At 44.2% G+C, this 13,893-nt stretch overlaps 1 protein-coding gene across 3 annotated transcripts in view; it reads left to right on the forward strand.

The window, feature by feature from the left end:
- Positions 1 to 13,893, forward strand: part of schip1 (schwannomin interacting protein 1) — a 325,572-nt gene that overhangs the window by 262,287 nt on the left and 49,392 nt on the right. For 2 of the 3 annotated variants that reach the window (XM_061781837.1, XM_061781838.1), the window contains one exon: positions 3,269 to 4,045. In XM_061781837.1, the coding sequence (XP_061637821.1) occupies positions 3,269 to 4,045 (777 nt within the window). Of the gene's footprint in view, positions 1 to 3,268; positions 4,046 to 12,457; positions 12,647 to 13,893 lie in introns of those variants that run through there. The other variant, XM_061781840.1, reaches the window with a different exon arrangement.

The raw sequence follows: 13,893 nt of genomic DNA on the forward strand, positions 1-13,893 counted from the left end.
CAATTTTTTATTTTTCTATTTATTCACGAACCAGACGCTGCTCTGTTTGGAGGCTGCACAAATCGGATTAGGACTTTTTGTGGAGAAACGTCCGGCGCTTTGCAAGCAATGCAACGCGGCCTTCTCACTTTTTGTGAGCCTGTAAAAAGGGGGTTCATTATGTTGTTTTTGCAGCACGTACATGTACGGTTACAAAGCCAAGGGGAGAGCAGCATCACATAGAGATGGTGACTTGCGTGGTGCGTTTGATGACCACCTCGGTAAGGTTGATTTCAGCACTGCACAGTTGTTATTTTACAGCCAAATTATTCCTTCCTATTAATGCAATACCTAAATATATGGCGGCTCCTGCATGTGGGCAGTAAAATGCCAACTGCAGAGGGCACGAGTCGCTTTGAAAGCACACAGTTACACACATACACCAGGGATCCACCCATATGGGGGGTTTGTGGCATTTACTGCAATATTACTGTACTTTAATGGGAAAACTATTAAGCTTCAGCAGTGTTTGTATGGAGCCACATTTTTTACTCTCTCGCACAAGTTTTGCAATCTTTGAAGTATACAGTCAAAGAAGTCGTAGTGTTAGTGGACCTGCATTGCATCCTACTGAGAGGCGTTTCTGATACTGTATAATGTCGCTCAGTGTTAATAGTAAAAAGTATTATAACTGCACTAGATCGTACTGAGAGGTGTTTCTAATATATTGATTGTCCAACGTTTATAACTACATTACATTCCGTCATTCTGGGATGTGTTTCTCATACAGTTTTCAGGACTTGTGTCTCAAAAGAGATATTTAAAACCCAAACTACAAGTTTCCCCTTCAGTGTGGGTCAGACGATTAACCAGCACATTTACCAAAAGACCATGTTAACGTGCCTCCTCACAGTACCCCAAGCATCGGACAGTTCCTGCCTGAGATGAACCTTGGCGTGCTGGAACACGAGTGTGCAGGTGTCCCTAATGAAGTGACTGGTGGCTGTAAATTTCCTGTCTTGCCCAAAAGGCTTGTTGTAAACATGCTGGAAATGATGGCTAATAATATTTTTATTGTGTTTTGCCTCTACGACAGACAGGTACTCTTACTAGAAGCAGTCATAGTCTGTTTTCATATTTCTTTTTTATTTGATTTTAGGACAACTCCTAATGTAGCTTTCCTAGGAAAGACGTCATAAATTTGTGGCCGTGCGGCACAAAACTTTGGCACCTCCCTGACAGATGCGAGGGAGCGCTCAGGTCAGGTGGAGATCTGTGAACGGTTGTAAACAGCAAGGACGTTTTCATTACCTGGGAACTAATCAGTCAGGTGGCGATTGCAGAAGGGGGCGAGGGAAGAGCAGAGAGTCAAGGTTACGCTACAGCTCAGGAGCCGCCAGACCGTGACGGTGTGTTGTGAATGTGTGGTGACGTGTCTGTGCCACTCACTCGAAAACCATCGTAACACTCTGCTGCGTTCCTGTGGGCTTGTGATGTTGTAGCACTCGGTGTTTGGGTTACCATGCAGACGTTATGTACTGTAGCTATGTGCGCTCTGTTTTTGTGTCTGGGCTCACTCCAAAACATGCAAGGAAATCTTTACAAGAATTAATGGCCAAAAAGAGGCTGTGGCTGCAAAATTATGAGCAGACAGCAAGTTCCTGCTGGACAGGAAGTGGGAAGTTTGAGCCTGCTGGTCTCAAACTGCCATGCCAAATTTCGTCTACCTTTATTGTCCTTTTCTGCTCGCTCAATCTTTGGACAGCTTCTCTTATAGTATAATTGTATAATTGTAGCCTACCTTGAGGAATACAGTGCCTAGTAACTTTTATACAGCTATTGGATCACTAACTTTAAATTAACCATTCGGTAACATTCAGGTACCTGCAACCGTTTGGCTCAAGAAACGACACAGTTACTTTGGAGTGTAATAATTAGGCTTATGAGCTACATTAATGTAGATTGTACCTTAATTGATGTAAATTGACTCAGTGTACCTGATGTGCTCCTATTTCTGATAGATTTTACCTTCAGTGGTACAATATCAGCCCTGCGATTGGCTGACAGCCAGACAAGCCCAAAGTCAGGGATAGGCTTCAGCTCACCCCTGACCCAAATGAGGATAAGCGCTACAGAAAATGGATGTATGGATCGTAAAATGCTCAGGTCTCAAACTCAATGCCCGGGGGCCAAATCCGGCCTGCCACATCATTTTATGTGGCCCACAAAAGCAAATCGTGTGCATCAACTTCGATGACTCTTGCTAAAATCTGTACCACAATTTCATGTAATAAATTATAACATTGAGATATTGGATTTTTTTTTTTTATTACCAAAACCGTTTTTACAGTTCTTGAACAATAGTTGAACAAACTATTATCCCTGACTTCTGATTTCAAAACTAGTAGTTATTCATCAATTTGTTGTGTATATGTAATAATATGTTGAGCCTCAGTCGAGTTCGACACCTCTGACTGATATGTCTTGTCACTTGGGTGGTACCCTCATAAGAACCACTTTTGTTTTTTTATCACTGACACGTTCCACCATTCCAAAATTGGGATTACACCTTTTGTGGTCTGGAAAGGCTAAACACCATTATCCCTTGGAAGTTTCATTTGATGGAAATTGGTGTCCATTGTAACTTAAAGCAGTTGTCCCCAACCACCGCACAGGCCGTAGGCAATTTGGTAGCGGGCCACATTGCACTACTCCACCCCGTCGATGATTAGCGTTCGATTGAGACAGTCCTTCTAATTCCACTGCCCCCCCCCCCCCCACTCTCCACCCCCCACCCCCCAGACGATTTGCTTCCAACTCACTTGCCACCGGCCCAATGAGCTTCCAGCTAAGGAGGTCCAGCCGCACACCCCCCATTGTGTACTCCGCCTCTAGCCCAAAGTCAACTGGGATAGCCTCCAGCTCACCCTTGACCCTAATGAGGACAAGCACTATAGAAAAGGGATGGATGCATAGAAACTGGCTCCCTGCACATCTGATATTTCTATACACAACTTCCCCGAAAGAATTACAAAATTGTGGCTCTAGGCTGCTGCTTTTTTTTAACCTTGATACTCGCCTAATAGTTTGGGAATATACAGTGTCCGAAACGTTTCTGTCCTGCAAAAGGTGCACAGTTATCCTAGAGTCAAATAATTACCTCCATGGAATACATTAGTGGAGCTTGTACCTTGAGAGATACACAGAGGGTCTGAATGTTCTTCTATTTGCATGCATCCTCCCATCTGTCTCTGTCTAACGGCATTTGTCTTCCCTTGTGTTGCTACAGGATTACCGGGAGGATGGTATGGACCTGGGGAGCGACGCGTCCAGTCGCTCGAGCTCAGAGTCCAACTCCAACAAAGTTACTCCCTGCTCCCCTTCTCCTGACCTGGCCACGCTGGATGACTACAAATCGTCCCCTTCTCTGGACCTTGTCACCCTTGAGGACTATGAGGAGGACGAGGACTACCAAGAGTACAAGAAGAAGGTGATGGAGGAGTGGGAGAGCGAGTACGGAGACAACTGCACTTCTCCGCAGGCTCCGGGTCAGGAGGAAAGCGGAGGTGGCATTGTGAGGCCCGACGAGATCGGCGAGGTTTACAGGAAGAGCAGCCGCAGCCTCCCTGAAGAATTGCAGGATATAAAGACTGTTCCGCCCCTCCTGGCCCCCAGCAGATGCACCGCCGCCACTGTCGCCGCCCCTGATGAACTTAAACAAAACGGGAATCTCATTTTGCCCCGCAACAACCTGCCCCACTCTCCTGGTACACCACAGGGGGGACTCACAGGGACACCCAAGCCCAGGCAACACAGGTTCAGTCAAGGCAGGGGAAGCCGCAGCACTGGCGGGGGCAGTGGAGGTGGAGCAGGAGGAGGCGGTGTTGGGACTGTGGGACGTAAGGGGGGTTACGGAGAAGAGGATAGTGTAGAAGAAGAGACTCTGCCCACCATGGACTGGGCAGCCTTGGAGAGGCATCTGGCAGGGCTTCAGTGCCGAGAGCAGGAGAACCAGAACCTCAATTATAACCAGAACCACAACGTAGGCAAGACCAGCTACACCTCAGTAAGTGTGCTTTTGCTCTTTCTTTATGTCGGTTTTTCTGCTTGTCTGGTGCACGTCAAAGGCTTTCTCACACACACTTTTCGCCAGTGTTCCCAAGCTCTGGTGGGCCGCTCTAATCCAGCACTTATCCGTGTCAGATGGACTCGAGATACACAAGGTTAGTTTAGCTGGAGTGAAGAACAGGGATTAGTGAGTTAATGTAGCGTTAAGCTATTTTGACCCGGCTATTAACCTGGCCGTCATTGAAGTTGGGGCTGCGCAGCTGGAGGGAAGTGAAGGCTGCAGGAGGCAGTGGGAAGGATGTGACTCAATGCGTCTGTAACAGGAAATACACACTGCCAGACACGGTGCAGCCAAGCTTAAAGCTGATGGACTTTGCCATTACATGCCTGATCTTATGTAAGAGAGTATGCACAAATATCCTGACACATGGACATTTTACCTGCATGAGCTCAAAATACAGTGGTGCCCTGAAATACGATTTTAATTTGTTCCGTGACCATGCTCGTAACTCGTATGGCAAATGATTCCAGTGTGTGTGACTTGGCCACTGGGCGGCAGTATAATACATTCATGCAGACACAAATGAAGCTCAGTGACTCAGAACTGCAGTGGTATTTTTTTTTTTTTTTTTGCAGAGGATAAAGAATACATGACTGTCTACATGTGTTGCTTCACTGTTTGTGTTCAAATATTAGTTGCTTAAAGCGTTATAATACCGCCACATACAGTAGATGGTATTTGTGAGCCCATCTATGGGTGTTTCGAATTTTGTGTTAGCATTAAGTTAGCGGACATGAAGGCAAAGTTCTTTGGTTGTTTGAAAGACACAACGTGTAATTATCTTTTTTGTTTAGTTTGACAGTTGAACTGGCTCAAAGCCTCTTTTTTTTCAAAGATTGCCAATGATCTGCCAAACTGTGACTTGTTGTTAAGGCCTCTTTATACTCCCGCACTCGCGCGGCCCGCATTGTATCACGTGACCGATGCATTGGGCCGCGCGGCTCCTATGTGGCACTTCATGCGCCCACGGCACAAATTGTCGCCGCCCGCAGAATGCCGCGGAGATCATCTCTTGTGATGATTGGTCTGTTTTAGTCACATGCTGTGATGACATACTCAGCTTTCTCCTTGGTTCCACATACCACCGCCGGCGCCGCCTTCTTGATCGATTTTGCAGCATAATTAAACGTATCATCTGGTCATCTAGGTCCATTTGTTCTAGCAGACATTGTTCCACGGTCTCCATTGTTGTTGCTTTGTTCCTTGTTCCGGAAAGGAAAGGAAAAACGGCTACCGGAAAGGGCCATAAAATGCAGAAGAAACTCCACCCTGTGGTGTCCTAGCCAATACCAGCCGTAGCGACACGCCCGAATTGGAGGAGAACTGCAGCACATTTTCAAAACAGCGCATGTGGGTTGCGCTCGAGTATAAAAGCAAACAGCGCGGGATAGCCGCAGTGACGTCAGCGCGGTCACCGCCTGCGTGAGTATAAAGAAGCCTTTAGTGAGTTGAGTTCACTGCCCCTAATACAGAGCCCGTATCCCGAATGTTTACTTGCAAGTCAAAGCAAAAATTGTCAGAACGACGGTTCGTATCTCGAAAAAATATACAAGTCGGGTCACTCGTATCTCCAGGCACCACTGTATATGAATTTGGAGCTGAAAGCAGGCATGGCTCACAATCAATACTGTAGCTGATTCCTAAGGTGTTGTTTTTTGTTTTGTTTTTTTAACAGTCGATAGGTTCTTCCGCACCAAACTCATCCAAGCACACCTGTATGGACCTTGCTTTGTGGGAGCAGAAAATTGATTTCCTCAGACAGTTCCTATAATGTCTGAAGCATACGCTTGTCAAAAATGTGTTGATACGATTAAGAAGTATTCGGATCTATCTAATCATACCCCTGATTGATAAATTCATTGATTGAGGTTATTTTTTGTCCATTTGTGTTTAATCAGGAAATGCATTTCCTTAAAGTAGGCACAAGTATGCGTTTATTAAGAGAAATGGCAATTGACTCCCGTGCAGGCAGCGTGGGTTCAATTCCCCCTCAGTGATGGTGTGAATGTGAATATGAATGGTTGTCTGTCTCGATGTGCTTTGCGATTGGTGACTAGCGACCAGTCCAGGGTGTTGTCTGCCTTTTGCCTGAAGTCAGCTGGGATAAGCTCCCATGACCCTGAACAGGATAAGCTGGAAACAAAATTGATAGGTAGAACGATTTTAAATCTAAATTGAATGGAATAATCTGCATATTCCTTGTTGTGGCCTTGCGGTGCTTCTACCAGTAGATGGCAGTGTTGCATTGGCAGGTGTGGCAGGCCTGGCGTTCCTGGCACAGGGTTTTTAGGATTTAGTTGCATTCTCAGGAGATCAGTTAGTTTAAATCGCAAGCCGAAATAGATTTGTTTTCTCTGCAGCTCCAAATGGATGTCACCTATAAGGAAGGGCCAAGAGAAATTTGTGTACAGAGACCTCGCACGCAGCAGAAAGAATCACTAAGTAGGTTTTGAATGGGCTTGTTTGAACGCTGTTAGAGCAGGTCCGTGCTCCTCTTGCTATGCAAGCGCCAAGGCCTTTTCCTCAGTGCACACGGACAATGGCTGCAGCCAGTGCTATTGTGAGTGTGTTGTGATCCCGGAGACCCCCCCAGCCAACCACCCCACCCTCCTTGTCTCCCTGAGGCATGTCAGGAATGCAGTGGGAGATGTGAGGAGGGGCGATAAGAGAGAGGAAAGAGAGCAGAAAGGAGAAGAAGATATTTTAAGGTTGTAGCAGTTCACGGCCACGTGGCGCATTTGTGTACCTGCTGTCTCCCAGTAAATACTTTAATTTGAGTGGTGTTTTTGATACACTGTATACTATGAGTCTGCAAAATTGCAATCAATAAATAGTGTATCATTTAAAAAAAAAAAAAGAAGTGTATTCCTATATAGTGGGACCGGAAAATAAATGAAATCTAATAAAATAAATAGTCCTCCCTACCTTAGCATTGGATGTAAATCTGACATACCTGCATAAATGAGTCATTTTTTACAACAAAAGGTATATTATTACAGAAATGAAAGTGCACGGTTCACAAAAGAATCACTGAATTAAATAAAACTGCATAATGTTACAGTGGTTTAAAACTTGTTTTTATTCAGTACAATATTTTTAAGGCAGCACGGTGGACGACTGGCGTGGGTTCAAATCTGGCCTCGCCTGTGTGGAGTTTGCATGTTCTCCCTGTGCATGTGTGGGTTTTCTCTGGGCACTCCAGTTTCCTCCCACATCCCAAAAACATGCATGGTAGGTTAATTGAAGACTCTAAATTGCCCGTAGGTGTAAATGTGAGTGTGAATGGTTGTTTGTTTATATGTGTCCTGCAATTGTCTGGCGACCAGTTCAGGGTGTGCCTCGCCTCTCCCCCGAAGATAGCTGGGGATAGGCTCCGGCATGCGCTAGGCCCTAGTGAGGATAAGCGGTATGGAAAATGAATGAACGTATGAATATTTGTAAGTACAATTCAGTTGTACTTAACTTTTAAATATAATACAATTGCATTTAATCTTTTTGAACTGTTTTCTAACATTTTTCAAAAATGTTCATTTAACTTTTATGTGCAATATATTGTACTTGTATCCTTATTTAAGTACTTTTTTTATTGTCCTATGTTTAAACCGCCGGCACGGTGACCGACTGGTTAGCACATCTGCCTCACCGTTCTGGGGACCGGGGTTCATGGTAGGTTAATTGAAGACTCTAAATTGCCCGTGGGTGTGAATGTGAGTGCGATTGATTGGTTGTATGTTTCTATGTGCCCTGCGATTGGCTGCCAACCGATTGATTGGTTGTATGTTTCTATGTGCCCTGCGATTGGCTGCCAACCGGTTCAGGGTGTACCCCGCCTCCCGCCCGAAGATAGCTGGGATAGGCTCCAGCAGCCCGCGACCCTAGTGAGGATAAGTGGTAAAGAAAATGGATGGATTGATGTTTAAACCAAGGGAAGGTCAGAAGGAGCTACATTGTGTTTTTGTAGATCTAGAGAAAGCCTATGACGCCTATTTTACCTACAGAGGAACTGTGGTACTGCATGTGGAAGTCTGGAGTGGCAGAGAAGTATGTTAGAATAGTACAGGACATGTACGAGGGCAGCATAACAGTGGTGATCTCTGCGGTAGGTGTGACAGAGGAGTTTCGGGTGGAGGTGGGACTGCATCAGGGATCAGCCCTGAGCCCCTTCCTATTTTCAGCGGTGATGGATATGCTGACAGATGAGGTTAGACTGGAATCCCCGTGGACCATGATGTTTGCAGATGACATTGTGATCTGCAGTGAAAGCAGGGAGCAGGTGGAGGAACAGTTAGAAAGATGGAGGCATGCACTGGAAAGCAGAGGAATGAAGATTAGCCGAAGTAAGACAGAATATATGTGCATGAATGAGAGAGGTGGAAGAGGAATAGTGAGGCTACAGGGAGAAGAGATAGACAGGGTGGAGGACTTTAAATACTTGGGGTCAACAGTCCAGAGCAATGGTGAGTGTGGTAAGGAAGTGAAGAAATGGGTCCAAGCAGGTTGGAAGAAGGTGTCAGGTGGACGGCCAAGGTTAGATGTTTTGGAGACAAAGTTAGAAAGAGCAGACTTTGATGGTTTGGACACGTCTAGAGGAGAGATAGTGAGTATAATGGTAGAATGATGATGAGGATGGAACTGCCGGGCAAGAGAGCGAGAGGAAGACCAATGAGAAGGTTGATGGATGTCATGAGGGAAGACACGAGGGCAGTTGGTGTTCGAGAGGAGGATGCAGGAGATAGGCTCACATGGAAAAGGATGACATGTTGTGGCAAGCCCTAACGGGACAAGTCAAAAGGAAAAGAAGATTTAAACCAAGTTTTAATTTTGTTCAACCTGCCCATCATGTTACAGTGATTTACAATTATATTAAATAGTAATAAAACCTCTGCTGGGTTTTTGATGAACACTTCAGCTACTGTATTTTAATGCAGGTCATGATGGTAGTACTTGGAGAGCTAAGTATTTTTTGAGGTGGTACTTACTTTTGAAAGGTTCGAGAATCACGGTTTTGGGGTCTTTTCCTGAATAAAAAGCGTAACATTACGAGAATAAAGTTTCGTTTTTGAAATTCACTTGTTGAAATGTGACTTTCTTCCCTTGTTAAACTTTGACTTGAATATAATATAATGAGTTTACATCGGAAAAAATACCACTTTTTATCCCAACAGATGTCTTTGTTCTTGAAAAATCATATCTTTTTTCTTGAAAAGTACGGCATTATTCTTCTAAAATTCACTCCCCACACCCCCCCCCCAAAAAAAATACAATAACAACTTATTTTTTCATGACATTTTGACTCTTTTCCTTCAAAATAGGGCACCTTTTTCATTCCTATGCTATTTAGGGCTATACGTGGCAGTTAAATTTTTGTTTGGATTATGAGGCGGTCGTAGGAAAAATGCTTCCCGGACCCTAAAGGTTTGAGAGCCCCTGCAGTTAGTGCACAATATACTGTGGCTGACCTTCATGAAGGGAAATCACCTAAAAGGGTAAACCTTCTTCAAAGGAACAGCTGAGATAGATAAAGAAATTGTTGGACCTTATTTTCATTCTATACCAGGCGACCTCTGAATGTCTTAATCCTTAAATTGGCAGCAGGATTTAGCAATGACCCAAAAGGGAAGAGAAGTGAGTAAGGGATGGGGGGTACTTTTAAAATTTTATTAAATATTTAGACACCTGGCCTGGTGGGACACTGCGGCTAGACAATGTGTGTGTTCATGTATGGGCTTGAAGATGTGTATGTGTTTGTGTGTGTGTGTGTGTGTGTGTCGCCTGAGTGTCTGGCGGGACGTCGTCATGCTTTAGTAGAGCTTCAGAAGCATCATTGCGGAATGGACAGAGCTGAGCTTACAGCTTCTAATTTGTAGCGGTCATTTTGTTCCTTGAGGCCATCTTGGCAAGCGCACAGACACGTGCGCGCTGCATCTCACAGGAAATATGAATGCCAATTTAAAGATCCTGCTTTGTGTCCACATCTCAACAAAGCAAGGATTGAATGGTAGTATAAGACATACTATCACTGTATCACTCAGTGGAGTATTTCCTTCTATCCAGTTTGCACGAATAAAGTATTGGTGCAGGTCTGTTTAGCTTGGGTGTGGTTTTAACTGCTCTAATGTCAGCATCTGCCTCCAGGCTGTGCGTGCGGGGTCAGGAGGTGGATCGGCTGACCTCTTTTTGTCATTTGTTTCTAATAAACTCCGGAGGCGCGTGGCAGAGAGCAGCCTGTCGGGACCTGAACCCCAAACCCGGCATTAAGGCCCGCACTGTGGAAAAATAAACAGTAATATTATTTTTCCGAGGCGCTCTGGAAGTGAGTTGGAGGTGAGCTCATGTTCTTCAGTTCTTCATTTACCTGCATGTCTTTCTCTGACAGTGATTTAAGAGAATCTCCATGCCCTCAGGCTCCTTTTTTTTTTCTTTTTTAAATCTCAGAGGGCAAACTCCAAACACTCAAAAACGAGCTGCAGTTCTAAATAAGGCCTCTGCTGAGACTTGTAACACCATTCTTTCCTAAACACATACTTTACAAAGCCTTGTTCTTTTTGTTTAAAAAAATTATCCCATTAAGCCATACTGGTGTGGTTAAGCCGAAAGGAAAGTAAGCACATGGTCTTTGTTGGGCGGAATCCTCACATCTCTAAAATCACTCCTTTTCAAGAAATTTAAAAAAAGGCATTTTGCTCGAGTTACCAAACACTGCATTGTTCAAGTTGGTATTGTGCAGTACCTTATATTGCGCTCATATACCATTGCGCACTAACATCAACACAACACTAACCCCAAAATCATGTTCAATCGCTAATTTAATACACTAAAAAGTTACGCATTTCTTATGCTGTCATTGATTAATGACCGGCCACCACATCACAGTCTGCACTGACAGTGACCCCCCCCCCCCAGCCAGACAAAAATCTTTTGTTTCACAAATGCCAACGACTGTGGTAATATCACCTTCTCAAACTCTTGTTCAAAGGTCTTAGAGCCGAGAGTGATACAATAAATAAAAGGGGAGCTGACTAAGCGGTGGAATAGGCAGAAATGAATCTGTACGCAACTTACTTGCTTCCTTCTGCACCGAAGCATTACAGTTACAGATATTTTACAAAACAGGTTTATTCAAATGTAACTAACCTAACTATTCAAATGTAACTAACCTAACTAGTGTCACTCGTTATTGTCTTTAAAAAAGACATCCAGATGTTCAGTCTTGAGGCCACGAAATACAACACGGCTCACACAGAGTGACGGGAGAGTTGGAGTTTTACAACACTTCTCAGACAGTCCAAGAATTCAAGACCGTTATTAGATTTGTTCTCAAGTTATTTTCAAAACTTTTAATTGATTAATAATGTGTAGAAAATACTGGACGATGCGGGGACAGAACAATAGTATCGATTTATAAAGACAGGAAATTGACCATATTTGGTGGTCGATACGCGTTTTCCGCCCAACAGCGACGATATACAGTCAGTCCCCTCCCTCCCCAAAATAAGTCAATTTGTCAGCTTACACTGAAAGAAAACAGCTGGGCTTTCCAGTGTCTGGACTCTAATTGAGTGTATTTATACCTATCTGGCAGACTTGAATGAGGTTTTCTGGTCACTGTACTATCGATGGAGTTGTCACCTACCTGTTGAAAGTGTCTCATCTCTGCTATTTGGGCAACTGTGAAAATTTGAAACAATTGAGCAAGTTAATACTTATCGACCTTAAAAGGAAAATGGTTGCCAAGTATAAAAGAGGCTATAAGGCAAACAAGGTTGAGGCTTCAAGGACATTGTAGCCCAGAAAAGCAGGAGAGCCGACAGTCAAAAGGCAGAGCAAGGCTGCAGTTCAAGAAACCCTGTGATTATGTTGGAGTTCAGCAGAAGGACCAAGGTCGCCTCACTGCGATACCAACCGTAACAACTACTCTCAGTTCTCAAGACTATGCCACGTACAGTGTGAGAGGTCCTGGAAGGAGAATGCATAGACAAAAAGGGATATTTGAGGAGAAAAGCAAGGGAATGGAATTTGGGGTTAGGGTTTACATTGCAGTATGTTTGAGTAGGGGGAGGAAGTGGGAGATGAGGGTGGAGGGTTTCAGCCAGGTGTGTAGAGTGACCCCTCAAGGCTCTGGTGTCTGGTTCAACCCTGTCGGCCATGTGTGTGTGTGTGTGTGTGTGTGTGCGTACGTGCGTGCGTGCGTGCGTGCGTGCGTGCGCGCGCCACTGGCTGCAACACGTCCGGCCCTCCAGCTCACGCACACTTTTGCCGTCTCTGCCTCAGAGTTGAACTGTCTCTCCCTAGCGCACACACACGTACACTCTTATGAACACACCCCTTATTTCATCAAAGGATATCTTTTTCCCTTTATGGTAGTCACTCTTATAAACACAGCCTTTATTACATCAAAGGATATCTTTTTCTCCTTATGGTAGTCTGACAGTCTGCCAACGTTGGTGTATGGTTTTTCCCCATTTTTTTTGTCAGTGGAGTAGTTTTCATCTAACTTTAACCTTGGATTCCTCACAGCCAGTCGGGCACTTAACTCAGGTAAAGCACATTCTGACTTTTTTTGTGTTGTTAAAAATTAATTGAATGACATTTTCAAACGTCAGAATATTCAGACGATTAAGGAAGCGTCGTTGGGCAAAGTCTCCTGCAGATCATCATAGCTTCAGGCTTCACATTCTTCTGTTATGACACGTTGTCTGTTGAGGTTGTGTGTACAAAAGTAGCCATGTGTGCAGACTTGTGGACGTAGAGCCGGCCGGCTTAGTCATCAAATATGCAACACACGTATATTTGAATGCTACTTTAAATAAGGGCTACGACCTATTTTGTATGTCTCTTCATCCAAAGCATGACTGAGTTTGCTCAGTTCTGACACAAAGTCAAATAATAGGTATAAAGGTTAAGAGTGTGTGTTTATTTTTGTTATGATCGTATGGTATGGTCACTTTTATTTTCATTTCGCAATATGTGTGGAACATACAGAAGGTTGACATTTCTTTCTCAAGGGCCGCAGTCTCCAAAACAATTTAAAAAAAAAAACATAAAATAACAATAATAATAATTTCATACATAGTCTTTGTTTGAAGCTGTTATAGATGAAAGTGGAAATTTCAAGTTTCCCATCACCAGCGGATCACATCATGTGTTTTTGTGCAGATTTGTGAGTTGAATAAGTGGTGGTTGTGGTTGTGGTTGGTGACGTTTGGCCTGTCACAATGACAAAAATTTTTAGGATGACATATTTTCCCCAAAAACTATCACGATAAATGATAATTGTTTTTTTTTTAATACCTCTGAAATCATGTAAAATATGGCTTGCCTTCGAGCTGCGGGACTCTGTGGTCGTTCCACTGAAGGCGCTAGAGACAAGCCCTTCACCTGTCAATCAAATACTTTGACTGTAGTCTGGTTTAATATCCCACTGACTTTATGCATAATAAACAGTTAACTTTCCCATGTGTGTTACTTGGGGACTAACACAAACAACAACTCTGAGTGAGTCGCAGACATTTTAAACGACATCGCCGCTGTGGAGCGAGCTGTTTGGCTCCTTAGCTTGCTAGCTCGCGTGCTAGCGAACATAATAAACAGTCAACTTTCCCTTAAGTGTCTCTGTTGTGTGCTACGCGCTGCACATGGAGCAAGGCTGTGGAGTATTGGACGGAGCCAACACCGGTCCGCCGGCGTTCCACAAGCAGCTCATGAAGCAGCCGTCCAACTCGCCGTTGCTTTGCGTTAGCCTCGCTCACCACAACAATGAGAGTTTATCAAGTCCAGAAGAAACG

Source organism: Phyllopteryx taeniolatus, chromosome 8 (genome assembly GCF_024500385.1).
Source record: "Phyllopteryx taeniolatus isolate TA_2022b chromosome 8, UOR_Ptae_1.2, whole genome shotgun sequence".
Classification (NCBI taxonomy): domain Eukaryota; kingdom Metazoa; phylum Chordata; class Actinopteri; order Syngnathiformes; family Syngnathidae; genus Phyllopteryx; species Phyllopteryx taeniolatus.